The sequence below is a fragment of the Gopherus flavomarginatus genome, chromosome 1 (assembly GCF_025201925.1).
Source record: "Gopherus flavomarginatus isolate rGopFla2 chromosome 1, rGopFla2.mat.asm, whole genome shotgun sequence".
Taxonomy (NCBI): domain Eukaryota; kingdom Metazoa; phylum Chordata; order Testudines; family Testudinidae; genus Gopherus; species Gopherus flavomarginatus.
Window position 1 is genome coordinate 167,023,562 of NC_066617.1, and position 27,905 is coordinate 167,051,466.

General features: G+C 44.8%; 1 protein-coding gene across 1 annotated transcript; it reads left to right on the forward strand.

Annotated features, from left to right (window-relative positions):
• On the forward strand, positions 1–26,999 carry NIT2 (nitrilase family member 2). Its single transcript, XM_050961445.1, has 10 exons — positions 1–67; positions 4,127–4,245; positions 14,889–15,009; positions 15,153–15,241; positions 18,133–18,226; positions 19,730–19,804; positions 20,600–20,678; positions 21,537–21,635; positions 24,048–24,103; positions 26,015–26,999. Exons 1-10 carry the CDS (start codon positions 40–42, stop codon positions 26,104–26,106), a joined length of 852 nt encoding a protein of 283 aa, XP_050817402.1. The 5' UTR covers positions 1–39; the 3' UTR covers positions 26,107–26,999.
• The last annotated feature ends 906 nt before the right edge of the window (positions 27,000–27,905 follow it).

Consider the following 27,905-nt stretch of genomic DNA (forward strand, 5'->3'; position numbering starts at 1 on the left):
TGGGTCTATCAGCTGAGGCCGCGTTGGCCTAGGACTGGGATGCTGCCCGCGCGAGGAGTCATGGCCAGTGAGTGACTCTGCCTCGTGCGGCCTGGGAGCGGGGTGCGCCGCACTTGAGTGCGCGTGCGCGGGGAGAAGGGGTCTTCCAGAGCAGCTCCTATCCTGGAGCTTCCAGCGTGTGCCTGTAATATCCACTGCCCTTCCCCCCACGCCCCAGGGGCTGGGCTGCCTCTGGAGGGGGGTGCATGTAAATCTGCCTGCTGCCCCCCAACCTTCTTCCCCCCATGGGGCTCCTGGCTTCCTGCTCCTGCCACAGCACCTACCCCCCCAGCCTGCTGCCCCCCAACCTCCTTCTCCCCATGGGGCTCCTGGCTTCCTGCTCCTGCCACAGCACTCCCCACCCGTAGCCTGCTGCCCCCAACCTAATTTCTCCCCCTTCTTCCCCTTCCCCCCCCCGCGGCCATGGGGCTCCTGTTTTCCTACTCCAGCAGCTGCCCCCTCTGTCTCCAGCTTGCCATCTTTGGTACTTTTTCCTCTCCTCTCTCCTGGTAGACCACAGTCAGCTATGTGGTGGGAAGGGGAAAAATGGGTCTGTGAGTCTATAGTCTACCTGAGGCTTATTGTGTTCTCTTCTTTTCACACCAAGTTCTTATACTTTACTTTCAGTTGTATGGGATGTTGGATGCTGCAAAAGGCAGGATCCTGACCTAAATCGTCTGATAATCTGATCAGGTGTGTTAGATGTTGATAATTTTAAGCCTTCAAACCATTTCACAGACTGTTAAACTAAGGTTTGTGAAATATTAAAGGCACACAGGATTAAGCAGGCTTGTGGATTCTGCACTTAGCCACAGCGGTAGAAGGTTATTGGGCTATATATTGGTAGTTGTGAACATGACGTGTTTTCAAAGACTTGATCTCAAATTTGTTTAGCTTCTGATCTTTCATAAAGCTCAAGGATGCTTTGTAGTGATGCAAAGATGAAGCAGTATTGGCTTTTGCCATCAGCTGAGCAGTCTGCATGCCGGGAGACGTGAATCCATCTGTAATGATTTCTTGCGGTGTATTTTCTGTAAATGCCAGGACATACTAAAAGCAGACCTAGAAAATTAATATAATTCTCTGTCCTTCTATTAGTTTACCATCTAAAGATATTAGTATGTTTAAGAACATTAATTTATTAAGTCTCATAACTCTTAGTGATGTGGGTAAGCTTTATTATCCCCATTTCACAGTTTGGCATTTAAACACCATGCCAGGCTACTCAATTCTGCACTGTGCGCACTCTCTCTTGCGTGCTCTTGCTCTCTCTGTTATTCTGTCTGAATAATTGAGATTATGTTCAGGTATAAAGTCTGTTTTTATTTCAGTGAGCACATTTTCTAAAATTGTTCTCTGAATTTTCAGAGGAAGGGAGAGTTTAGAACACCACAAGTTCTTGCCATTGTTAAACAGACTGAGATCGGATGCTTTCATGTCCGTTTAAAATTTCAGTGAAGTTTTATTTACTCAATAAACCAAATATTAAAACAGTCTCCAGAGTGACTGTGGCATTGTGAGGATTTTATCATTTGCTTGACCTTTAGCACTCATGAGCTTGTCTACTAATGGGTGACTAAAGGTGGAAGAAGGTCTTTGACTGAAAGTATGTTAAATTCCAAGCAGCACAGCTGCAGCTTTGCCATGGTAGCATAGACACTTTCTGCAATGATGTGTTTTTTCTGTTGCTGTAGTAAATCCACCCCCTGAAGAACTGGTATTGAGGTCAGTGAGTGGGTATGTCTATACTACAAGCGCTTCAGCAGCAGCACTGTCTGAGCTCTGCCACGGTAGCATAGACACTTAATATAGCAACAAAAGAGGCTTTTCCGTTGCTGTAACAAATCCCGCTCTCCAAGAGACAGCAATTAGGTCAATGGAAGAGTTCTTTGGTCAGCCTCGCTGCATCTACAGTGGTGATTTGTTTGACCTAAGATTTATTTGGGGATTGGTCCTGCTTTGAGCAGGGGGTTGGACTAGATGACCTCCTGAGGTCCCTTCCAACCCAGATATTCTGTGATTCTAAGTAAGGCCATGTCTACGCTTACAGCGTACCGTTATAGCTGTGCCGTGGTAAGAGCACTTAAGTAGCCATGTTATGCTGATGAGAGAGAGCTCTCCCATTGACATGACATAACACCAGCTCAACGAGAGTGTCTCCCGCCAACATAGCACTGTGCACACATGCTTATTCTTGCAAAACTTATGTCACTTATGGGAGTGTTTTTCACCCCTGAGCGACAAAAGTTTTGCTGACATAAGCGCTCGTGTAGACATGGCCTATGTGGCACAGGGACCAGAGTGTTTTAGCTAGGTCAGCCTAAGTTTTAGGTGTAGACCAGGCCAGTATTTATACCAGGGTTCAGATCAGCTTAACTGTGTCTTTCAGGGGTGTGAATTTTTCGCACTTCTGAGCAACGTAGCAAGGGTGACCTAAGTTTTAGGTGTAGACCAGGCCTGACTCTCCTTGGCCCAGTCTTCTCTTCTCTGGGACCAGTTTTTGCGCGCGCTCGCTCTCTCTCTCTCTCACCTTTGTGAAGTGAGGTTTATCATTGCTCTTTCCTGACCCTGTACTTATCTCCCACTATGGAGGAGGTTGGGGACATTCTTCCACTATAGAGGGAGTATTTTTCTTCTCTTGGTTCAGGTCTGTTTCCTTGCAATGTTTGTGAGCATTTTTATTGTTGGTAGGCTGGACAAACGTTTTTCTGAAGCCTGGGTTGTTCTGACACTCAAGCTAATGGTGGAAGGAGTTCTAAAGGAATCTAATGAACTCTGCATAACACGTGATTACAGACTGGCTTTGCAGAGTGTCTGCTGGACTAGAAAAAAGCACAGTAAAGTCTATTAGCTCACATAATACCTTGGCAGAGTCCTCTGAATCATCTATAGGAGTTCAAACAAGCACAGTACTGCTTGCTCGCTACACATTGCTTGTAACTCCTGGATCAATCGTCTGGCTTGATAGGGGTATAACTGAATTGTAAATGTGTTATCTTTACTGTTAGATATGTTTGCATTAATTTTGCCAGAGATGAGAGGGGGAAAGAGAGCTATTAATTTTGTGTAAGACTTTGTGTTTAGCCCAAAACAGTGGTTCACTATCACTGTCCTGTGGTATGCAATGCCAGTTTAGCTGATGTGTTCCCAAAAGGTAATTCTTAAGCAGAGAAGGTAAGGAGGTAGGTTGAGGGGGAAGAAGCAAACTCAGAAGAGACCAATGATTGTGAAATGGATAGAAAAGACAAGAAAAACACCATTAGGATTGCTGTCTGGCCACTGTTAAATTGAAATAGACAAAGCAGATGAGGTGATATCTTTTATTGGACCAACTTCTATTGGTGAGAGAGACAAGGTTTCAGACTCCACTGAGCTTTTCTTCAGGTCTGGGAAAGGTACTCCGTGTGTCAGAGCTAAATACAAGGTGGGAACAGATTGTTACACATGAGGAGTTAACACATGTTTTAAGAAACAATTGCCCATTTCATTCTGAATGATTTATTGCGATGTGTGTAACTTTACTGTTCCTGAAGAAGAGCGCTGTGGAGCTTGAAAGCTTGTCTCTTTCACCAGCAGAAGTTGGTCCAATAAAAGATATTTCCTCACCCACCTTGTGTCTCTCATCCTGGGACTGACCCAGCTATAGCAACACCGCAAACACTATTAAACTGTCATTTTTGGACTCATGCAGTTAAAAGCTCCCCATTCCTTATACAGGATTTTGCTTGAGAACTTGGACAGAGAGTGATACAGTGTTGAGTGGGTTTCTTTCCTACAGGTCTGTCCACTTTGAATTAGCATTTGAGTTTATGGTTGTTAAACTGACAGAAGTCTTGGTGCTGTGCAGCTCCTACCTATTGGAAGAGTTGGCTATCACTCACATGCATGTACTCCTCTTGGTACAGTGGTTCTCCAGAGGCAGCTGCAGGATCCTCCCTGCACTTATTTGGTAGTGGTCTGTGTAGTAATTAAGTACATCAGGATAGGTGCAAATTTTATTATTTGTTCAACTCCTTTTAAAAAGCTCTAATTTAGAAGTTTTTTAGCAAAGCTGCATTGACTAATTATTTGTCTTCTCTGTCTTTAGACTTCCGTCTAGCACTAATCCAGCTTCATGTATCTGCTGTCAAGTCAGATAATCTGAACAAAGCTTGTGGATTGATAAGAAAAGCAACAGCACAAGGAGCAAAAGTTGTGGCTCTGCCTGTGAGTATTGACCAAATCTCCTCAAACTACTATGCGGCACACACCCACAGAAATCTGTTTTTCTTGGGCCAACCCTGCACCCACCTATGTTGCTATGGGATGTGAAAAATCTGCCCCTTTGAGCAACGTAGTTAAGGTGACCTAATCCCCAGTGTAGACTGAAGAATTCTCCCATCATTGTAGCTGCAGCCTGTCGGGGAGATGGATTAACTTCAGCAATAGGGGAACCCCTCCTGTCACTGTAGTGTCCACACTTAAGCACTATAGTGGTGCAGCTGCAGTGGTTTAAGTGTAAACATAGCCTTGTATTGGTCAAGTACTAATTTCTATCTCATTTCTGCTATGCTAAGGTTCTCTGACATAATAGAGTTAAATAATAATGAGCCTTGTTAGGGGTTAATGTCACTTGTAAGGAACTTAGGGTATGGCTACACTTACAGCTGTGCAGCGCTGGGAGTTACAGCTGTCTTTGTACAGCTGTGTAGGGAAAGCCCTGCAGTGTGGCCACACTGACGGCTATCAGCGCTGCAGTGTGGCCGCATTTGCAGTGCTGTTGGGAGTGGTGCATTGTGGGCAGCTATCCCACAGAGCACCTCATCCCATTTTGGCGCCGTGGGTTGTGGGAAGGGAATGGAAGGGTGCAGGTCATTCTGCTTCCTGTCCCAACGCCTCGTGATGCATCGCTTCACATCCCAGCAGTCACTGTTTTTCCATCCACGTTTGGCGCCATTGTGAGTCTCCCAACGGTTTCTGTGCAGCGCCATTTCTGTGGGAAATGGAGCCCGAGCTGCTGAGGACTTTGCTGATGACTGTCACCAGCACATCACGTTTGGCAGTTGAGCTATTCCTTCAGCTCCGAAGTGACAGTGAGGAGTCCGACGATGATATCGAGTCGCCTGACGTGTATGACACTAAATTGCTTGTGGCATTCACGGAAATGCTCAGCACCGTGGAACACCGCTTTTGGGCTCGGGAAACAAGCACTGAGTGGTGGGATCACATTGTCATGGAAGTCTGGGATGACGAGCAGTGGCTGCAGAACTTTCGGATGAGAAAAGCCACTTTCATGGGATTGTGTGCTGAGCTCGCCCCCACCCTGCGGTGCAAGGAGACGAGATTGAGAGCTGCCCTGTCCGTGGAGAAGCGGGTGGCTAGTGCAATCTGGAAGCTGGCAACTCCAGACAGCTACCGATCGGTTGCGAACCAGTTTGGAGTGGGAAAGTCAACCATTGGAATCGTGTTAATGCAAGTTTGCAGGGCCATTAATTGCATCCTGCTAAGAAGAATCGTGACTCTGAGGAACGTTCTGGATGGCTTTGCACAATGGGTTTCCCTAACTGTGGAGGGGCGATAGATGGGACGCATATTCCTGTTCTGGCACCACCCCACCTAGCATCCAAGTACATTAATCAGAAGGGGTATTATTCTATGGTTCTCCAGGTGCTTGTGGATCACCGTGGGCGTTTCATTGACACTAACACAGGCTGGCCTGGAAAGGTGCATGATGCACGCGTCTTTCAGAACAGTGGCCTGTTCAGGAAGATGTAGGCCAGGACTTTTTTCCCAGACCGGAAGATCACAGTAGGGGATGTCGAAATGCCCATTGTGATCCTTGGAGACCGCGCTTACCCATTCATGCCTTGGCTCATGAAACCCTATACAGGGAAGCTTGACAGCAGCAAGGACCGGTTCAACTACAGGCTGAGCCGGTGCTGAATGACTGTGAAGTGTGCTTTTGGCCATTTAAAAGGGCGCTGGCGATTTCTGTATGGGAAGCTAGACTTGGGGGAAAGCAGCATCCCTGCAGTTATATCCGCGTGCTGTACCCTCCATAATATTTGTGAAGGGAAGGGTGAAACATTCAGTCAGGAATGGACCTCAGAGGTTCAACACCTGGAGGCTGAATTTGCACAGCCAGAGAGCAGGGCTACTAGAGAGGCACAGCACAGGGCTACAAGGATTAGGGATGCCTTGAGGGAGGAATTTGAGGCTGAAAACCAACAGTAATGTTTGGTGCTTTGCACGGGAGTGAAGTGCAGTGGTTACAATGTTAGTAGGAATCTGTTTTTCCTGAAATGATTTGCAGTGCATGTTTCTTTCCTGGGCTATGGTATCTTTCACTTTCTGCAAAAATAAAGACTGTTTTCAAAGCCAAGAATTCATTACTGAAAAGAAAATAACATTCTTGACAGACACACAACATTTTGGGAACCTAAAAGGGCAGGGGGGTGGGGTGGAGTGGCGAACTGTACCGTTACAGGTTTGAATATGTCCTGTCTGGAGTGCTGTGCAATGACTGCTGCACTTCAGGATGAAAATACTGCATGATGATGGGGATTGAGTGCAGAAGGTAAGGGTCGTAGTTCTCAGGGCTGGTTGGTGAACGTACAGGTGTTGGGGGCAGCTGGTGGTGATAAGAACCTGGATGCTGGGGAAGGGGGTTTGGAGCTGACATGGGGGGCACAAGAGAGAGAGCTTTGAGATGGTGGGGGGCTGGCACGATAGTGCTCTGCCTGCATGGCTACGAGTGACTGGATAGAGTCCGCTTGGTGCGCCAGGATGCTTATCAGCTGCTTTGTGCTTTTCTTCTTAGCTGCTGCGTTTCTCTGGCAGATCCTGCTTTCCCTTTCCCTCCAGTCCTGCAGTTTTTTACTCTCTCTGGGAGAGTGATCCATAACTGCTTTCAGCATGCCGTCTTTGCTTTCTCGCGGCTTCTTCCTGAGGTTTTGTAGCCTCTGAGCAGTGGATGATACGGACAGTTGAGTAGTGAAGGACGCTTTTCGAAAGGCAAAAATGGCAACCGTTAACAGAGGCTGCATTGTTTATAATCTCACCCAGACAGTTATTCCCACACAGTGAAGGAGTTTACAGTCTTCACTTTAGCATACTTTTCCCATACCAAACAGAGCGCACGTAACCCACAGGAGCCACGAAATGGTGAGTAAGGGGGACTGATTGCTTCAGGGATGTGCAGGGGTTTCTGTGCGCTGGAGAAAGCAAACTGTTTCAGGGGGCATCTACACTAAACAGTCTCCCAACATTTTCCACAGGAGTTAATCCTGGAAGATATCTCGCTGCTGCAGGTCACCTGAGAAGGGGGAATGATTGCTTCAGGGATGTGCAGGGGTTTCTGTGCGTTGGGGAAAGCAAACTGCTTCAGGTGGCATCTACACTGAAGAGTCTCCCAACATTTTCCACAGGAGTTAATCCTGGAAGATATCTTGCTGCTGCGGGTCACCTGGGAAGAGCGGGAGGGTCTTCTACAGCAATGCGGATTCCGCCCTGGCCCCTATGCAGCTTACCTGTGTGCAGCGATGGTCCCCCCACCCCTCGTGGCACAGTGGTGCTGACGCATTAGCCTGACTGGGACATGGACCACAGTGGCTCTCCCTATAAACTTGCGCAAGCGCATTGCCCACGCTCTGGCTGAAACTTTTGAAGAGATTACCGAGGCTGATTACCGCGACGTGATAGACCACATCAATGGGCTATTCCACATCTAGGCATGCATGCATGCAGCCCTAACCCCCCTCCTCTCCTGAAACATTTCCATCCTGAAAATAAAAGCCGCTTATCGGGAACCCGCTCCTCTGCTTGTCCTTCACCAAGTACCAGCTGCTGCGACTGGCTACCTTCCTCCTGGCTTGAGAAGAGCTCCTGGCTGCATGCCTCCTGGGACTCCAGGGTGTCTCCCTCCACCCCAGTACCCTCACTCTCGGTTTCCTCTCCCTCCTCCCCCTACGCACCCTCCCTCCCCCCTCCGCTCTGAGGTGTCTATTGTGGTCATCAGATTGGCAGTGGGGTCACCCCCAAGTATCGCGTCCAGCTCCTTGTAAAAATGGCAGGTCGTGGGGACAGCACTGGAGCGGCAGTTTCCCTCACGGGCTTTGCAATGGGCACTCCGCAGCTCCTTCACTTTAACCCTGCACTGCAGTGCGTCCCGGTCATGGCCCCTTTCCAGCATGGCCCTTGAGATCTGCCTATAGGTATCGTAATTCCTACCTCTGGAGTGTAGCTGGGACTGCACAGCTTCCTCACCCCAAACACTGGTGAGGTCCAGCAACTCGCCATTGCTCCATGCTGGGGCTCGTTTGGCGCGTGGAGGCATGGTCACCTGCAAAGATTCTGATTGCACTCCACACCTGGCTGAGCAAACAGGAAGGGGATTTTTAAAATTCCCGGCGCATTTAAAGGGCGGGTCACCTGAGGCCAGGGCTGTAGAGTGCGAACTGATGAGCAGAGTGGCTGAACAGGCATTCTGGGATACCTCTGAATACTCTGGAGGCCAATTACAGCGCTTTTGGTGGTCACACTGGCGAAGCAGCGCTGCATCACCAGCGCTGCAATCGTTACTCCCCAGGCAGAGCAGGAGTACAGCCAGTGCTGCAGCCAGGGAGCTGCAGCGCTGTATGTGCCTTGCAAGTGTGGAGGGTGAGTAAGTTGCAGCGCTGTAAACCCACCACCAGCGCTGCAACTCTCCAGTGTAGCCGTACCCTAAAGCATACAACGAGAGTTGGCTGGAACTAGCAGGTCTTCTTTACATGGGGCCAGATTCTGATCTCTCTTAAACTGATTTAAATCCAGAGTGACTCCATTAACTTAGGGCTTGGCTACACTTGAGAGTTACAGCGCTGGTGGTGGCTTTACAGCGCTGTAACTTACTCCCCGTCCACACTGGCAAGGCACATACCGCGCTGTATCTCCCTGGCTACAGCGCTGGTTATACTCCAAATGGACGAGAGGAATAAAGAGAACAGGGCTGATGCTGCAGCGCTGGAGTGCCAGTGTAAACAGTGATCAATCTTACTACACTGTAACTGACCTCTGGAATTTTCCCGTAATGATTTTAACTAAAGAACTCTCTTTGTTTTGTTGTGAACTTGGGGCTCCCGGAGTGGCTTATCTGAAAAACAAGCACAGCAATTGTTTGCTCGAGCAGAGGCAGGCAGGGAATGTCCACAGCTAGTGTTTGCTTGAGGAGAGAAACAGCATGGCAGGGGTGGGGATGGAGTCAGTTGGAGCAGCTGCTTATCTGGTCTGAAGGCTATTTGCATTTAAGAGTGAATGAGAGAGGGGTGAGGGAAGTGGTCGGAATTTGCAAGGCAGGGAACTGACACAGTGTCAGCTCCAAAAATCTACACTCTCTCTCTCCTCCACACTCCCTGTCACACTCCACCCCATCCCCCTCTTTTGAAAAGCACGTTGCAGCCACTTAAGCGCTGGGATAGCTGCCCATAATGCACCGCTCCCAACACTGCTGCAAATGTGGCCACTCTGCAGCGCTGGTAGCTGTCAATGTGGCCACACTGCAGCGCTTTCCCTACACAGCTGTACGAAGACAGCTGTAACTCCCAGCGCTGTACAGCTGCAAGTGTAGCCAAACCCTTAAATCAGTTTTCTATGGATGAATAATGGTGTAGTCAAGATGAGAACCTGGGCCTTATTGTCCTTTTTCTGTTCTGTTTTTCTTTTTGTCACTCTTACTTCTCCTGGTGCACGCTCAGAATGAAGAACTGAAACCAAATGGATTCAGATCTTTCCTGTGGTTCCTTGCTTGCAGAATTTCCTGGCCCTAACATTTGTACAAAAAATGCCTTTTAAAACATGAAAGCTGTGTTTGCTCCCAGGAAGAATATACAGTTGAAAATAGGTTTTGAGACTTGCATCTAGCTAGTGAAATGTGTTCTGATCCAGATGTTTCACCTTCCTATGCTTGAACTTTTTTTTTTCTTATTGATGTAATGGCTTCTGATCTTTCTAATTTGTATCTTCTTACCTGTTCTTTTGTTCTCCTCCTAAGATCATGTCTATATGTTCAGCGCTGTATGTGTACAGCTGCGCAGCTGCAGCACGTCTGGTGAAGATGCTCGGTGCCAATGGGGGAGGGCTCTTCTGTCGGCATAAAAAAACCCATCTCTTTGAGCGGTGGAAGCTATGTCAGTAGGAGAAGCTCTCCTGTTGACATAGCGCTGTTTGCCCAAATGTTACATCAGTGTAACTTAGGTTGCTCGAGGGGGTGGTTTATTCCCACCCCTGATCGACATAAGTTATGCCCACGTAGGCTGTAGTATGGATATAGCCTAAGTGACTGCACTTGCAGAGGTGACTTTTGTAATGCATCTATGAGCTTTTTTTTTCTTACAAGGCCTATTTGTTAATCCTCTGCTGTGCAATGCATGAGTCAACAGTACCAAGTTCTTGGCAGAGTGGACTCTAAATCTAACTTTTTAATTATTGGGAGAGTAAGTGTTACAGGCAAACTTCCCTGCTCCGTTGTGCCAAAGCAGCTGTCTCTTAACAAATATGACCTTTGATTTTGCTGTATTTGACCTCCTACATATGTGCAAATACCAGGACCACCAGACGAACTTCTTTAAAATGAATATGTAAGAGACCATAGATCTCTGTGGGCTTGTCTTCCCGTACAGCGCTGTAGCAGTGTAGCTGCATTGGTACAGCTGAACTGCTGTAGCACTGTATGTGAAAATGCTACTATGTCGACGGGAGAGCATCTTCTATCAACATAGTTAATCCACCTCCCCGAAAGGCAGTAGCTGTGTTGATGGGAGAAGCTCTCCTGTCCACATACCGCTGTCTCTGGGCGGGGGTTAGGTCAATATCACTATGGCCTGGTCTACACTACACGTTTATACCGATTTTAGCAGCGTTAAACTGATTTAATGCTGCACCCGTCCACACAACGAGGCCCTTTATATCGATATAAAGGGCTCTTTAAACCGGTTTCTGTACTCCTCCCTGACGAGAGGAATAGCGCTGAAATCTGTATTACCATATCGGATTAGAGTTAGTGTGGCCACAAATCGACTATATTGGCCTCTGGGCGGTATCCCACAGTGCACCATTGTGACCGCTCTGGACAGCAATCTGAACTCGGATACACTGGCCAGGTAAACAGGAAAAGCCCCACGAACATTTGAATTTCATTTCCTGTTTGCCCAGCGTGGAGCTCTGATCAACACGGGTGGCGATGCAGTCCCAAATCCAAAAAGAGCTCCAGCATGGATTGTACGGGAGATACTGGATCTGATCGCAGTATGGGGAGACAAATCTGTTCTATCAGAGCTCTGTTACAGAAGACGAAATGCCAAAGCATTTGAAAAAAATCTCCAGGCTATGATACAAAGTCCACAGCACAGTGCTGTGTGACAAGTGTAACGGAAAGCCAAAGAATCAAATGGACGCTCATGGAGGAAGGGAGTGGGGACTGAGGACTCCAGCTATCCCACAGTCCCCGCAGTCTCCGAAAAGCATTTGAATCCGTGGCTGAGCTCCCAATGCCTGTAGGGTCAAACACATTGTCCGGGGTGGTTCAGGGTATGTCTCATCAATTTACTCCCCCTCCGCCCCCTGTGAAAGAAAAGGGAAAAAAATCGTTTCTTGACTTTTTTCACTGTCACCGTATGTCTACTGCATGCTGCTGGTAGACACAGTGCTGGGGCAATGAACAGCAGCATCCTCTCCTCTCCCTTCCCCAGTGGCAGACGGTATAGTGCAGTAGGACTGGTAGCTGTCCTTGTCATCATCCCATGAGTGCTCCTGGCTGGCCTCAGGTGAGGTCGGCCGGGGGCGCCTGGGTAAAAATAGGAATGACTCCCGGTTATTCCCGGCAGATGGTACAGAACGGCTGGTAACCGTCCTCATCATAGCAACTGGGGGCTGAGCTCCATCAGTTCCCCCCCTCCCCCTTTCATCTCTAAAGAAAAGATTCTGTACTGCCTGGACTATCATAGCAGCTGGAGGCTGCCTCCCCCTCATTTTATCTCACTAAAAAGTCAGTGTTTCTTATTCCTGAATTCTTTATTACTTCATCACACAAATGGGGGGACCCTGCAACGGTAGCCCAGAAGGGTTGGGGGAGGAGGGAAGCAATGGGTGGGGTTGTTGCAGGAACACCCCCTAGAATGGCATGCAGCTCATCATTTCTGTGGGATCTGACACGGAACAGCTGTGCTCTCTGGTTCTCTGATACACTGGCTCTCTAGTACACTTGCCCCATATTCTAGACAGGACTGACTCTATTTTTAGATACAACATAAAGGAGGGAATGACCTGAAGAGTCATTCCCATTTTTGTCTTTGCGCCCCCGGCCGACCTCAGCGGAGGTCAGCCAGGAGCACCCATGACAGCAGCAGACGGTACAGAACGACTGATAACCGTCATCTCATCGCCAATTTACAATGGCACAGTAGACGGTACTGAACGACTGGTAACCGTCTCTGCTACCTTGCAAAGGCAAATGAATGCTGCTGTGTAGCACTGCAGTACCGCCTCTGTCAGCGGCATCCAGTACACATATGGTGACAGTGACAAAAGGCAAAATGGGCTCCATGGTTGCCATGCTATGGCGTCTGCCAGTGCAATCCAGGGAAAAAGGGCACGAAATGATTGTCTGCCTTTGCTTTCACGGAGGAAGGAATGCGTGACAGCATTTACCCAGTATCACCCGCGACACTGTTTTTGCACCATCAGGCATTGGGATCTCAACCCAGAATTCCAATGGGCGGGAGCGACTGCGGGAACTATGGGATAGCTACGGGATAGCTACCCACAGTGCAACGCTCCAGAAATCGATGCTAGCCTCGGCACATGGACGCACACCACCGAATTATTGTGCTTTGTGTGGCTGCGTGCACTCGACTTTATACAATCTGTTTTATAAAACCGGTTTATGTAAAATCGGAATAATCTTATAGTGTAGACGTACCCTCTGTCGCTCAAGAATGTGGATTTTTTACACTCCTGAGCAACATAGTTATACCGATATAGATCTGTAGTGTAGACCTGGTCTTAATTGCTCATCGGTTGTGTCTGACACCTCAAAGCACTGTACTAATGTAATTGAATTAAGCCTCACTGTACCACTGGGAAGTAGGCAAGATGTATTACTCGCTCACCATTTATTTTTTTTTTAAACAAATGGGGAAACTGGTACACAGAGAGCTGAAGGGACTGTCTCAGGTTCACATAGTAATTCTGTGCAGAGCTGGGCAGGGAACTGATTGCTGACTCCCAGGCTCGTGCTTACACACAAAGACCACTTTCATCCGTCCTACACCCCTTCTAGTGGACTTTAGTGCTGCATTGGGGTGTTTGCCATGGCATACAATGTTTGACTTTGAGGGGAGAGGGACACTGTTCTCATTACACATTTACTACTTGTTAACTTTTTTCCCTTTCAGTCCTGAACGGAGAAATGTCAAGGCCAAAATCAAGTAATAACATTTGTAAATAAATAATAAAAAATTAAATACAGCTGCAGCTGTTGCAGTTTTGTTACTGCATTGATTTATTGTTTAACTCCATAAACCTATGCCATAGTGCTTGGTATAATTTTTCCCATTCTCAGTGGTATGTTGTTCCTGTTAACTCAGCTCCTCATGCTGGTGCTTTGATTCTTGTTGCCCTAGCAACGCTAGTTGGGTTGATGATATTAATATAATAGAAAAGACCTGCTATCCAAAGAGGAGTCGGCAATGAGGAAAAAAGGAGTTAGGTTGTACAACAATTAGTCCAGTGTTGACTCATGGGTTATACGGCTGGAAGTGACCACTGTGATCATCTAGTCACCCAATTTGGGAAACACCGATCAGGAGTGGAGCATGAACAAACATTTGAATTGTTCTCCACTGTCTTAGCTTTTTTAAAAAAAAGTTAATCACTAGAGTGACGGATTGTTAAGGCCAGAAGAGACCATTATCTTCATCTAGTCTGACCACTGACGTAGACATAGAACTTCACACAGTGATTCCTGCCTCAAGCTATGTAATGTGTGGATTTTCTAGGCTGGTGACTTCAGCATTCATATAAGTGACAAAATTTTAGAAGGACATTCCAGTCTTGACTTGAAAAACTCAAGTGCTAGAGAATTTAGCTCGATCCTTGGGAAGCTTTGCCAGTGATTAGTTTACCCTAAGTGTTAAGAATTTGTACTTGTTTCCAATTTGAATTTTTCTAATTTCAATTTCCAGTCATTGGAGGTCAAAGGAGAGCAGAAACTTGATCCAGCTAACCAAAGGGTACATACCTCTCTCCCTCTGGTTGACAGTAAATCTTAGCGATGGACTAGGGATGGAAGACACAGCTTGCTGAGCAAATAATATTTAACAGATTGCTTTGGAAGGCCTAGAGGAAGGAAAAACACCTTAGAAAATAACTTGTGTTTGAAAAAGCACTCTTTCGATCATGGGCAATGCATAGCCACAAATTCCACAGTGCTGATGGGGTCTTCAACCATAACTTTTCAAACCAGCTTTTGGGGGGACCAGATAACTCAGAGTAACAGTAATAGGAGATGGATATTTCAACTCAAGGTTGCTGATTCAAATTGTTACCAGATTGATAAATAAGCAGAAATTGTTACCATCTGTTTGGCCTTTGTTAAATGAGCAGGTGGTATCTCCTCAGTTTCCAGTGCAAAATTCTTCACATTAAACGACTGTCAGAGTTGGTGCCAATTGTTAGTCTTCCTCTGGCCTGTCTATTAGCTTATGAGTAACCTCGTAGATTCTCTGATATTATGTTGGTGAGGGCCATTTAAGTACCTAGATAGAGAGGTTTCAAAGACCACACCGTCCAGTAGTGCTTTCAGATTTTAATTTTGTTTCTTTGTTTTCCACTTCTAGGAATGCTTTAACTCTCCCTATGGTACTAAATATTTTCGTGAATATGCAGAGAAAATCCCTGGAGAATCCACACAGAAGCTCTCAGAAGTTGCAAAAGAGTGTGGCATCTATCTCATTGGAGGTAGCTTTTTTTGTTAGTGTTTGTCTTCTGAGTTTAAATTCAGGTCTTAGTTTGAGAGCAGCACAAGCATTGTTTCCTTATTTGTGTAGCTGGATCATCACTGTATGTAATTGTTGGAAATCTATCTTCTCTTCCTGATAAAGGATCCATTCCAGAAGAGGATGCTGGGAAGTTGTATAACACGTGTACTGTTTTTGGACCTGATGGTGCTACGTTGGCTAAGCACAGAAAGGTGAGAAAAGATAGAGGCATTTTGTTATCCATGGGTTTCTCTTGATGTGGCTGTGACTGATATTTGGCTGTGTTGTGCAGAAGTGATAGCTGCTTTCTTTTTAAGTCTACATCTAGGTTTCTAATAGGAACCCAACATCCACAGACTTCAACATTGAATATGAGGAACAAAAGAGGTGGTAGTTATGAGACTATGTTGTGCTATAGTTTCGTTGTTATATATAATGTAGGACCTAAAAGAACTTTAAAGGAGGGATGTAATATATTTGTTTTACAGATGAGGTAGGTGAGGGGCAGAAAGGTTAATTAGCTTGCCCAGTGTGCCATGGCAAATCAGTGTTAGAACTGGAGTTCACACTGAAGTCAGTGGCAAAATTTCCATTGATTTCAACTGGGTCAGGATTTTACCCTATGTCTCCTGCCTCTCATTCCATTGCTCTGTCTACAAACCCATGTTGTTACTATTTTTGCTGTTGTTATAACAATTTGTTATAAATACATTTTTTGATTAATTTTGCTTTTTTGTGTTCATAGATGTTTGGATTTTTATGTTCTTATTCACTATTTGGTGAACAATTACAAATCAACAAATTTGATCTGCTAGGTTGTTCACAAGCTATTTGTTTCCGCTCTCTGCTGTCTGTGGTGAGCGATGGGTTATCCAAGTCATACTTGTGTATTGTCTGCTCCCTGACTGGATGGTAGAAACTTTCTATACAGGACAATAGCAAATAATAGATCCCCTTGCTTGCACACAGACACCCCAGCTCCCATGAGAATACACGTGTTTGTCTGAAAAACACCCATTGACCAAACACTTGTGTGAAGAATATTATTTTCTTGTGAATAGTGAATAACGAGGCACACAAACGTTGTCACACTGAACAGTAATTCAGAACTTGATTGAATTAGGCACTATTCAGCTAGGTCTAGTGTTCAGCTGCTCACCTGTTTTGTAACCCAGTACAACATAACTGCTGCACTTGGGCTACCCTGTTAGATGAAGTCACTTTAAAGTTATTTTCTTATCGTCATTATTTTTTGCAGGTGTTGAGAATGTTTGTACAGTTGGATTTGTACTGGGAGTTGAAGCTTGTACTGGGCCATTTTTTTTTTTTATTTTTTAATACTTGTGTAGCATAGCACCAAGAGGCCCACTTCAAGGTTGGACCACCCCTACTTTTGCTAGGTAGAGGCAGAGCCAATCTAAGTTTTTTGGGGCAGAATCCCCAGTCCTGCAATCACTTGTGCATGTGACTAGTCAGAATGAGTATTCGGTGAAACTTCTTGACTGTGGAAAGTTACTTGCCTGGGTAAGTTTTGCAGGATTGGAGTTAACACCATGTTATTAGAAAGAAAATTATCCTTCTCATTGAACTAAAGTCTCCGATTTTACTTACAACTTTAATGTCAGGGTAATTTAAGTGTCTCTTAATATGTACATATTCCTCTGGAAGGTAGCTCATCTAATCTAATCTAGTAAAAATGAGTGAGGACAGAAACTAGTAAGAATAGTTAAATAGAGGAACAAGTTGCCTAGGGAGGTGATGGAATCCCCATCTTTGAAGATTTTTAAGAATAAGTTAGACATACACTTGTCAGGGATGGCCTAGGTCAGCGGTTCTCAAACTGTGGGTCGGGACCCCAAAGTGGGTCCCGACCCCCTTTGAATGAGATCACCAGGACTGGCTTAGACTTGCTGGGGTCCAGGGCTGAAGCCTGAGCCCCACTGCCCAGGGCCAAAGCCAAAGCCCTGGGTGGTGGGGCTCAGATTGCAGGCCCTCGGCTTGGGGCTGAAGCCCTTGAGTTTCAGCTTTGGCCCCCGTGTCTGGAGCGGTGGGGCTCAGGCTTCCCTCCCCACTCCGCACCCGTGGCAATGGGGCTCCTGGGTTCGTGTAGTAATTTTTGTTGTGAGAAGGAGGTCATGGTGCAATGAAGTTTGAGAACCTCTGGCCTAAGTATAATTAATCCTGCCTCAGCATGGAGGGATAGACTGGATGGCCCGTTGATGGCCCTTTTAGCCCTGCATTTCTATGATGAACAGAGTATTTAAAATCCTCATGCTATTTCTGACTGACTCTTTTCATGAACAAGTTAGAGAGTTCTTTATTATTCATTACGTCTTTAGCTAGTTTTACATAGTTTCTATTACTGCATCACACCAAAGACTTTTCATTTTATCTAGTAAGCAGTATAAAAAATGAGCATATGGATTAACTGGTGCACATTATTTAAAAGGCACAGACATTTTTTCAAATAGTTTAGGAAACTTATACACAAATCCAAGACAGGCTTTTGAGCTAAAAAATCTTGCCACAGTTCCCAAATAGTAATTACATCTAAAAGAATATTTGATTGTGATTCTGATAAGGCACTGGTTTAGGATAATAAAATAGGCCAGAGCAGTGGTTCTCAACCAGGGGTACGTGTACCCCTAGAAGTACACAGAGGTCTTCCAGGGAATACTTCAACTCCTCTAGATATTTGCCTATTTTTACAACAGGCTACATAAAAAGCACTAGCAAAGTCAGTACAAACTACAACTTCACACAATGACTTGTTTACACTATATGCTGAAATGTAAGTATAATATTTATATTCCAATTGATTTATTTTATAATTATATGGTAAACATGAGAAAATAAGCATTTTTCAGTAACAGAGTGCTATGACACTTCTGTAAGCAAGTAGATTTTAAGGGAGGTGAAGCATGGGAGTACACAGGAGAAATCAGAATCCTGAAAGGGGTACAGTCGTCTGGAAAGTTTGAGAGCTACTGGGCTAGAGGATCCATAAGTTTAACATAGGCTTATACACAGTAGGGAGAAATCCTTGTTAATATCATTGTGCTGAATAATTTGTAAGGAATGTCTTGGGTTATTTTTTAAACAGATTCATTTATTTGACATTAATGTTCCTGGGAAAATCCGGTTTCAGGAGTCAGAAACTCTGAGCCCAGGGGACAGTTTCTCCATCTTTGATACTCGTGAGTATAAGAGAATCAGTTACATTTCTAATGAGCTCTAATAAAATGACAGCAACCGCCATCTTGACATTGTTTTTTCCACGATAGTAGTAGTATTTATGTCAAAGTGTGCTACGCATTTGACAAACGGAGGAAGTTAGAGAGTGCATTTTTCAAAAGTCCTGTTATCAAGTGAAGGAGCCTATCTCACTGGGAGTCAATGACTCCTAAATCTCCCATATGCTTCTTGAAAAGTTTACCCATAGTCAAATCTGTGATTTGAAAAGACAAAGACAGAGGGTGGTGGAAAGAGATGCAACGTCCAAACAAAATGGTCTGGGCAGTGATAGACATGTATCATGTTGGTTCCATTCATTAAGATGATGGTTGTAAGTTTGTATAACTAGGAGTCTTATACTTTAGTCGAATAAAAGGATGAATTCTATTTTTATAGGGCCTGGTTTGGAGTGTTACACATTCCATGATCTGTATTTATAAATAGCAGTGTTATCTTGCAGGAGTGCTGTTGATTTTGTGGAGCCCTGGCTTTGGTCTTGTGGTTTGGAGTTCTGGTTCCAGAATTCCCAGTTGCCTGTTCAGATTGTGCCTAGTTTGAGTTTCCTCTCAAACTAGAATGGAAAGAATGGGGAAAGCAATTATTGAAGCAGCTTTTTTGTGAGGGTTCAGTATTCCCATAGCACATACTGGCAGTTTACAAAATTCATTTGAACAATGGAATCATTTTATTTAGGTCATTTATGTGGGCCTCCTTACACCTGAAAGTTGGCTTGGAAAAGAATGAACAAAGTGTTGAACTAAACCTGACAAATTATATCCTATTAGGATGGTATGGTAGAGGAGATTTCAGATTTTCAGCTAACATAGGAGAATGTCCTATGTGATTTGTTTTATATCCACTCCCTAGACGACTTGCTCCCTTAAGTGACGCTTGCACTTGCTATAATCCCCACCAAAATTTCCATGTCCCGTGAACTGAGCTCTCTCCAAATTATCAAATATCCGTTGGGCTGCGGTCATCTCCTTCTTGCAACACAATGGTTGTGTACGGGAGAAATCTCTTAGCAACCACTATTATCTCAGTGCATGTAGTTTGTGGTTTTTCTTTCCCATCTGTGTGCTTCATTGAGAAGTCGATCAATAATTTTTGAGAAGATACGTATAAAACCAAAGACATAACATGACAAGCTTTTAGAGGACATAGCTGCTTGATAAGGCAGTTGTGACAGGGACCTCTTTCTGCTCCATAAAATAACTAACAATATCCACATTTAAAAAAAGAAAATTCTCAGACTGGTGCACTTTCTTGGGTAATGCTTGCTGAAATTCACTGCAGGCACAGTGGTTGCAGATAAGAAAGCACATGTCTAAAATCAGTGCTTGTTTCTTGTGGTGGAAAGTATTGTACAAGAGCTTTCTCGATTGGTGGATGGAGACTTGAGATTCCCTTCCTGCATTCAGCATGACAGTGACTTCTGCTTTGTGTCTCTTCTGTTTTGGGAACAGCATACTGTAAAGTGGGACTGGGGATCTGCTATGACATCCGATTTGCTGAGCTTGCTCAAATCTACACACAGAAAGGTGAGGATGTGTTGCTAAGTAAACTTGTGCAGACATTAATTGAGAGGTGACCCATCCATACGGAACTGCTTCAGAAAAAGGGCTTCTTGCTTTTCAATCCACGGCTGCAAACATGTGGTCAGACCCCATGATTATCCACAGACTGCATAGATAGCATCAGGAATAGAGCTCATGAGCTTCTGGTCCAAAAATACAGCTATCTGCTTGGCTAGTCAAAGAAGCAGCACCTCTCATTGAGGTGCTGGTCCTACATGACTACATCAGAATATCAAAGACTGATGCATGCACCTGTTCCTGTGAGCCAGTGCACAAAAGTATTTCCTGTGGTTTACTTGGCAGAAGTGTGTATACATACCCTTTGTGGAGGTTCTGCATATTCTAACCAGTTATGGATACTGATGTCTTTAAGTAAATACATTCAAAGGAACTTCCTCTCCCCCCCTTCCCTTAATCCCAGCCACACAGTTTTCCCCCCCGGCTCTGTGCCAGGATTGATTCCCAGGCACTGAGCAGCATTGGTTTTCAGTGTCTAAACACCAGCTGCCCTCTTTTATTGGAGGGTGGGCCAAGTTTTAGCAGCTAAGTACAAGTCAGCTTCGTGGTGATCAAAGTGTTCAGGTAGCCTGTGCGGGCTGTCTCCTAAAGCCACCACGCTCTTTGACACAACCTACCTGATTGACTGGGTGTATTCAGCAGTACAGGGATACTGCAGCTCTGAACTGCGATAACCATGCTTCCCCCATGACAACTTCTTTTGTTATCTTATAATACCGAGGCATTTCTTTTTTAACCAAGGTTGCCAGCTGCTAGTGTATCCAGGGGCTTTTAATATGACAACTGGACCAGCCCACTGGGAACTGCTGCAAAGGGGACGGTAAGAACTAAGCAACAGCCTTTCCCTCCTCCCCCTGATAGGGATTTTAGCTTGTTGAACTGACTCAGAATTTTGTTTTTAAACTGTATTATTTAATAAACAACTGGGCTTTGGTGTCAGAATAGAAAGAATCATGTAACTCCATTATATGTTATAGGCCATACACAACACCAAATAATTCCCACTATCAATAGGAAAACTCTAATACTTCAGTCGTGATATAAACACCTTTGTGCCAATCTCTCTGATCCCAAGCTCCGAGAAAGCACTTTTCATCTGTACACCTTCGGGTGCTTTACGCAGAGAGGTAACACAGATGGGGAAGCTTGAGGCACTGAGAGGGAGAAGGGAGTTAATTCTAAGAGTTCCTCGCTGTGATTTTTCCCAAGATCAAGCTGAGTCAGTGAAAGTCAAGAACAGAACCCAGATCTCCTGAATCCCGGCACTGCTTAGTCACTTAGTTGGCATGTTGGCTCCTGTGTTACTGTCTAGATCCTGAAATGTAGGCAGTGGTTGGGAGTCAGACTGAGAGTGATTCAACCAGTCATCCCTATTGAGCAAAGGACTTAACTTGGCATTAATGGGAGCTTAAATGCTTTGGACCATTAAATCTGGTCCACTTGGCATATAGAGATTTCTCCTTTCCTGAGTCTCTGGATTTTTGCCTTGCTGACCTTCACATTATTTATGGTTTTGGCTATTTTGAATCTCCTAAAATACAGCAAGATGGAAAATCCAGATCACCTCTTTGACATAATTTTTCCTTCCCTTCTGTTTGTTGTTTTTCTCAAATGCAGCTAATCTGTGGTGGACAAAGATGTGGACGATAATTTTTTTCTTGTCCTTCTTTGAATACAGAGCGGTTGATAACCAAGTCTATGTGGCTACTGCATCTCCTGCTAGGGACGAGAAAGCGTCTTATGTTGCCTGGGCACACAGCACTGTAGTAAACCCATGGTAAATGGAGAAGAATAACTGAATTTTTCTGCTAACCAAACTTCAAGGGACACTATCACACTTCTGTCTGAAAACATTTCTACCTACTCTTAAAAGTATCACCTAAGATTCCTTTAACTGAAAATGACATACAGTTCTCTACTCGATTTTTACAATTAACTTTATGCATCTGACAGCACCTTATGTATAGCCACTTTGTTCTTTTTGTGGGTTTTTCACATAGCAAAAAGAAACAGAAAACTTTACATAAAATGTGGTTCTAAAGACACAGAAATTGTCTGAAGAATTCAGAGGTAAGTGTAACAACTGGGATTACTTCACTACTTAAAAAAAAAAAAAGGCTGGATTTCAAGTTGTTATAGTGTCCATCTAAGAAAATCTCCTGTCATTAGCTTAGTTCCTTAAGCTAATACCCAGCAGAATTGTGAAATAGCCATTAAAGGAGGAACGTAAGAATACGTTCCTGTGGGCTTGTGCATCCCCTTTCTAACAAAGGGCAAATATTACTTGGCTGTCAGTTAAAGTTCAACAAAAAGACTGAAAAAAAATTACTGCTTGGTAGAAATATTTAAAGCTAAAGAGAAGCAAACCTTTACTGCAATGTGGTCAGGGCTGCTTGGACCAAACTAACTGGGTTTGGGTGAATGATCAATATCCAAATAACAAATCGGTTTAAAGTTTTTCTCTGAATATAATTGGAGTTCAAGTTGACAATTTGAAAGCTTTTTACCTGGATTAAAAACTAATCCCAGTATATTGAACTCTGCATTGTACACTCTCTAGCTTGATATTTTTCATTTTGTTTAAAGATCAGAGATAAAGATCGAATTAAAAAACAATTGAGTATACACTATAGTCTTGGGATGGATAAAACAATATATTCATGCTGAGTATCTCATCACATTCTGCAAGATATCTAGTCATTTGCATGACACTTACCAGAATTATCTGCATGAGAGAGAGTATTAAAAACCAAACCACCATTCAGAAAAGTCAGTGTATTATGTGGTTAATTGCAAAGCTGAATCACCTTGGGAGCTGTCTGCTAGAGCTTTACAGGCTTTGGCATCATAATCGAAGAATAAAATTAACTTGATCTTTGAGACAGAATTAGCGGGGCATGGACCAAATAGGTCAGTGTATTCCATGAGCAGCAGTAATTTTCATCGATGAGCCTGAGTAGCTTTGGATAAATCAGGAAAAATATGTAACCAAGAACCTTTCTAGGCAATAATTACCTTTTTTCTTCCGAATAATTAGCTCCATTCATGTTACTCATCAGCTAGAAAACTGCGTTCAAAGTTCTCGTGTAAAGCTCAGACCTGTTTATCTGATTGTTGGTCCCTTAGCCCTTTCACTTAGCAAATAGTAATGCCGTTGCAGCGAACAACAGAGATGGTGAAAAAGAAGTGTGCAGGCTCAATAATGTTTGTTTGTTAATCCTGACTTTAAAATAGACCCCTCTATGCCTGTCTGGTTCCTTGAAATAACACAAGAGTAGAATCTGAGATGGGAAGGACTTACTAGCTAGTCAACCCCCAGGATGGGCTGTATGCTGGAGAGTATCTGATGCTAAACTGATCCTACAGATAAACTTTGCCTGTGCCACAAAGACATTTTTTCTCCACATAAAGTACTTTTAGATTTATAGATTCAATGCTGGTTTGTCTACAGAGGATCACTTCTTAACAAGAACTATATGCCTGCGGGAGGTCTGCCGAAGCCGCGGGACCAGCGGACCCTCCGCAGGCAAGCGGCCGAAGGCAGCCTGCCTGCTGTGCTTGGGGCGGCAAAATGCCTAGAGCCGCCCCTGATTGTGGGAGATTGCTTAGGGTATTGTGCCATGTCCAGGAGGCTTCTGGGAGAGGGAGATAAAAAACCTGCTGTCTGCTCTGGCACTGTAATGGTGAATGACATAGTGAGGAATGCAGGAGTGCTGAGACCTACTCAGGGCAAGTGTTAATCACCAAAATGCTGATACAATTATGGAGGGGAATCTAATGAGGTGTAATCTTCATAAAGCAGTGCAATTCCAGAATGACTTCCAATGTGTGTATTATGCTTGCTGATTTTTAAACAAATCTTTTGATTCAATTTCTCAATCTTATTACTTAGATTCATTTTACACGTTTCTCTGTTAAAACCAAGTGCCCGTGGTATGCTCGAATCTGAAACTGCCATACGCTATGGGAAACGTTCTACTTTTCAGGCTCCCTCAGTCCCAAGAGAACTTGTGGGTGTGACCATGACCTTGCGCTTAGATTAACTGTTAGATTGTATATTAGTGGGGGCAGCGACCATCTTTTTGTTCTGTGTTTGTACAACACCCAGCACAATGGGGTCTGAGTCCCCGGCAGGCTCCTAGGTGCTCCTGCAGTACAAATACTAAACAAATATTGTTTCATTTTGCAGGGGGGAAGTCATAGCCAAAGCTGGCACTGAGGAAACCATTATCTACACAGATATAGGTAAGCTAGTAGTTTTTTGTTTCTTTGTTTTGTTCTTTCTTTCCCACCAAAAAAAGAGAAACTGGAGTCAGTGAGGCTAAACCACAGGTCCCCAAACAGTGGGGTGTGCCCCCTAGGGGGGCACTAGGGGGCCCGGGCCAGCCGCCATGGGGGGCAGGGAGGGAGTGCCACCTTGCTCAGCTCCTCACCCCTGCTGCTGACTCTGCACCCAGGATCCCAGCCTCAGCCCTCTTACTCCTGTCTGCATCCCCCCGCCCTCAGAGCAGTGGCCCACAGAATGCAGGAGTGTGTGTGGACATGGGAGACATGAGGTAAAAAGTCTGGGGACCATTGGGCTAAGCAGACCAAAACCCTCTGTAAGCTGGGCAAGTTTTATTTTCCTGTTTTTAAAGACATTCTAGTGAAAGGTGAGAGCCTCATGGCCAGCCCTCAGCTTCAGAAACTGAAGGCTTCTAGTCATTCACAGAAACCAGTATAACACGGGTAGCAGCAATGCCAGACCCTGCGGATCTGCCACACCGACCTGGAAGGCTCACCTCTATGGGCATAGGGAGTTCAGTCTCCGTGAACCATTCAGTCCTTAGCCTCTCTGCCAACACCGCCACCTATGGTGCCTAGCCTTCTCTATGCCAGCTCCGCAACTCGACAAGCAATACAAGCATTCCCCACTAGGCCTGAGTAGGCCCTGCTATTTTCCTGCAAGTTGGGGATAGGCACCCTCAGGCCATCTGACTGTCTCCCTGGAGTGTCCAGCCCTATTCCACTGGACACTCGCAGTATTCAGCTTTGCTACTTCCAAAGAAGCAGTGCACCCCAACTTATCAGTTATGCCTCTGCTCACCGCTCTGCTGAACACACAGCACTTGTGTTTATAGTGAAAACAAGTAAAAGTTTATTTAACGAAGTATAGTGTGGAGCACTGTGGTTCAAGTGGCAGCAAGTTAAAAGTATTGGAAACAAATGGCTGCATAAAAAATAACACAGATTCTAGAACCTAGACTTACTTAACTGGAGACTTTCCTGTCTTTGAGAGAGCAAAGCTCACCCAAAGTCCTTCCAGCATTTTACAACCTGGGTTGGTTGTGATCTTCCATTCGTGATAGAAATCACGCTGTCCATTTGCTGCCTCGGAGAAGGATCCAGCATGTCTGTTTGCACCCCAGATATATCATTGCCCTTACTGTTAAATTGGATTCCCTCCCCCCGACCTATTTTGTAAATTTCCTCCCTTGAAGATTTCAGTCTCGTGATTAGCATTTGGCTCAGTATGCAAACAGGCATCCAGTGAGAGACATATGTTGCTCAATACATACTTCACCAGCAAGAGGAACAAGCATTTGTTACCCACCACCTGGTTACCTGCCTTCTGAACATACTTAAGGAGTTGTGTCTATATTAAAAATTATCATCTGTCCATGCCTTTTGCAATGATTATGATGGCTACTGGCTCTGAGTGAAAACCTTAGTGAATTATGCTGCATATATCTGATCGGGGGACCCCTGTGAAACTCTCTGTATCCTGTGCCATCTGCCAGTTGGCACCAAGAGATTTTTGGGTCACAACGTCACTTGTGGCAATAGTTTTTGTGATCTAGCCATTGACCAGCCACAGAAATGCACAGGCCCAGATTGGTCAAACCCATTCAAGACAAGTTCCTCTTCACATGACTTGTACAAGTCAGATCACGTACATATCTCCTGCCTTGCATAAGCATCAGGCTCTGCGTTCATGCATGCAAGTCAGGTACGTACAAATGTGTGCAGGTTTGCAAATCTCACTAATCCTTTTTCAGTTTCTCCAGCTCTGTACAGTGTCTTTCTCATGGATCTTTGCATACAAAGTGGTGCACATGCTTTTTTCCAAGCATCAGCTGGAGTTTGTCTAACTATTTAACTTTTCACTTTTTACAGACCTGAAGAAGCTTGCAGACGTCCGCCAACAAATCCCCATTCTGACTCAAAAGCGCTCAGATCTTTACAGCATAGAGGCAAAGAGAGAGTGAGGCTTCATGCGTACAGCTCCATGCTCTTCAAAACTCAGATCAAGAGCCGCTCTTTTGACATTTGCTTGTATCATCAGACAGAAAAAGACAGTAAAATAATCATTCACAAGCTATTGCTGACCTTGCATTCGATAACCATACAGTTAAGCACAAGAGCACAGGGTTCATTTCAGAATTATACCAGCATTAAGTGAAGCTGAGTAGAGGCGGCTTGTGAGCTGGCTTTTATCTCCTTTCATACTTTAGCTATTTCATGGCACTTTACAAAGCCATGACTTAAGTGCTGGGGTAGAGTTTTGCCTGCAGCTTTTGAACACTGAACCTTGTCTAGCTGAGGAGGAATGCTGGCCAGGACCCTGCACTTTCTGAAAAGTGCCATGAGACTTTGTAGTTTATACCCAAACGATTATTGAAGGTCTAGTATCTCGACTGTATTGGATAGAGTGAGCCCTGCCGTGAGGCTTGAACCCACTGCTGTGGGTCCAGAGGTACGGCTAACACCAGCCCACTGACATACACCGAAGTTATATTTTCTGTATGCAGTGATGTAAAATCAAAGGTCTTTCTACTGTGCCTGTCACTGTCATATCTAGGCATCAAATTAATGATGACTTTTCTTCTCCTGCCTTTCTGCCCTATGCATCCCAGCCTGGGCATAGAGGATGAATTCCTACTCCCGTTTGCTGCTGCTCGCAGTTCTCTAGCACTTGCCTGTCTTCCTGCTTCAGGTTCCCTCTGGAGCCTATTGCTGTCAACCCTTAACTGGCTGCGGAGGAGGGGACACTGGGCTAAGGCTGCCATTTTATGCAAGATCCTTGCAACTGTGTTCAGCATCAGTATCTACCAAGTTAATTTTTACACTGTTCTTTATATTAAACACACTATTATTCTTAGTTTGGTGCTTATGTTTAATGCAACAAGAGGAGCTGGCATGGATTCTTCTGCAAGCTCTAACCTAGTGGTGGTGGTACAGCATCCTTTTGACAGGCTATAAGAAAATCCAGTTAAACAAGACTGTGGCTTGAGATAGCTCCTGGAATATTTTGCCACCTTGCAATGTACAAATAAAGCACCAATCACTGGCCCTAATAAAGGCTGTGATCCTGCCACCCATCTGGGTGTGGAATTCCCCCTCTCATGGAGGGGATGATTGGGCTTATTTTAAATTGCAGATCCTTAAAGCAAAACTACTGTGTAAACAAGTGTCACGGTAGCAATTCTGGTAAAGCTAGTTAGTGGAAAATCTGTAATAACTCCTCTCAAGAATGTGGGATACCAAGGCCGAGAGAGGAGGCCATCACACACATTCCCCCTTGTATCTCCCTCACTTCTGGAGTTCTCTGGACAATCTAGACTCATTCCCTTGTCACTTTAATGGCTAATTCTCAAGTTTGTAAGCAAGTGCCCAAACTCTTTTATGTAAAAGTTTTTTAAAATGTAGATCAATAGTTTGTCACCATTAGCTCATCTAACAAGCGACTCTTCCTCTCACTGCTGTAAACATTTAACTCACTCTTAGCATTTACACCAGTCATTCCGTTTAATTTCTGATTCAAGCCAGACTCCAGCCTGTGTAAACATATTAAAAGTGAGGGGCCAAATTCTGCCCTGGAACAGCTAGACTATCTGCAATGGAATAATTCCAGAGGGAGAGTAGTGCTAGAAAGGTTTTAGACCATTATGTCTTGCATGTAGAGTCTAAGCTAATTATGGTGCAATTCCTGGCTTTGGCAGCTGGTGCTGCAAGTTTAGTGATGTGGAATTCCTTTTCTTTGTGTGTCAGGACTCTATGTACACAG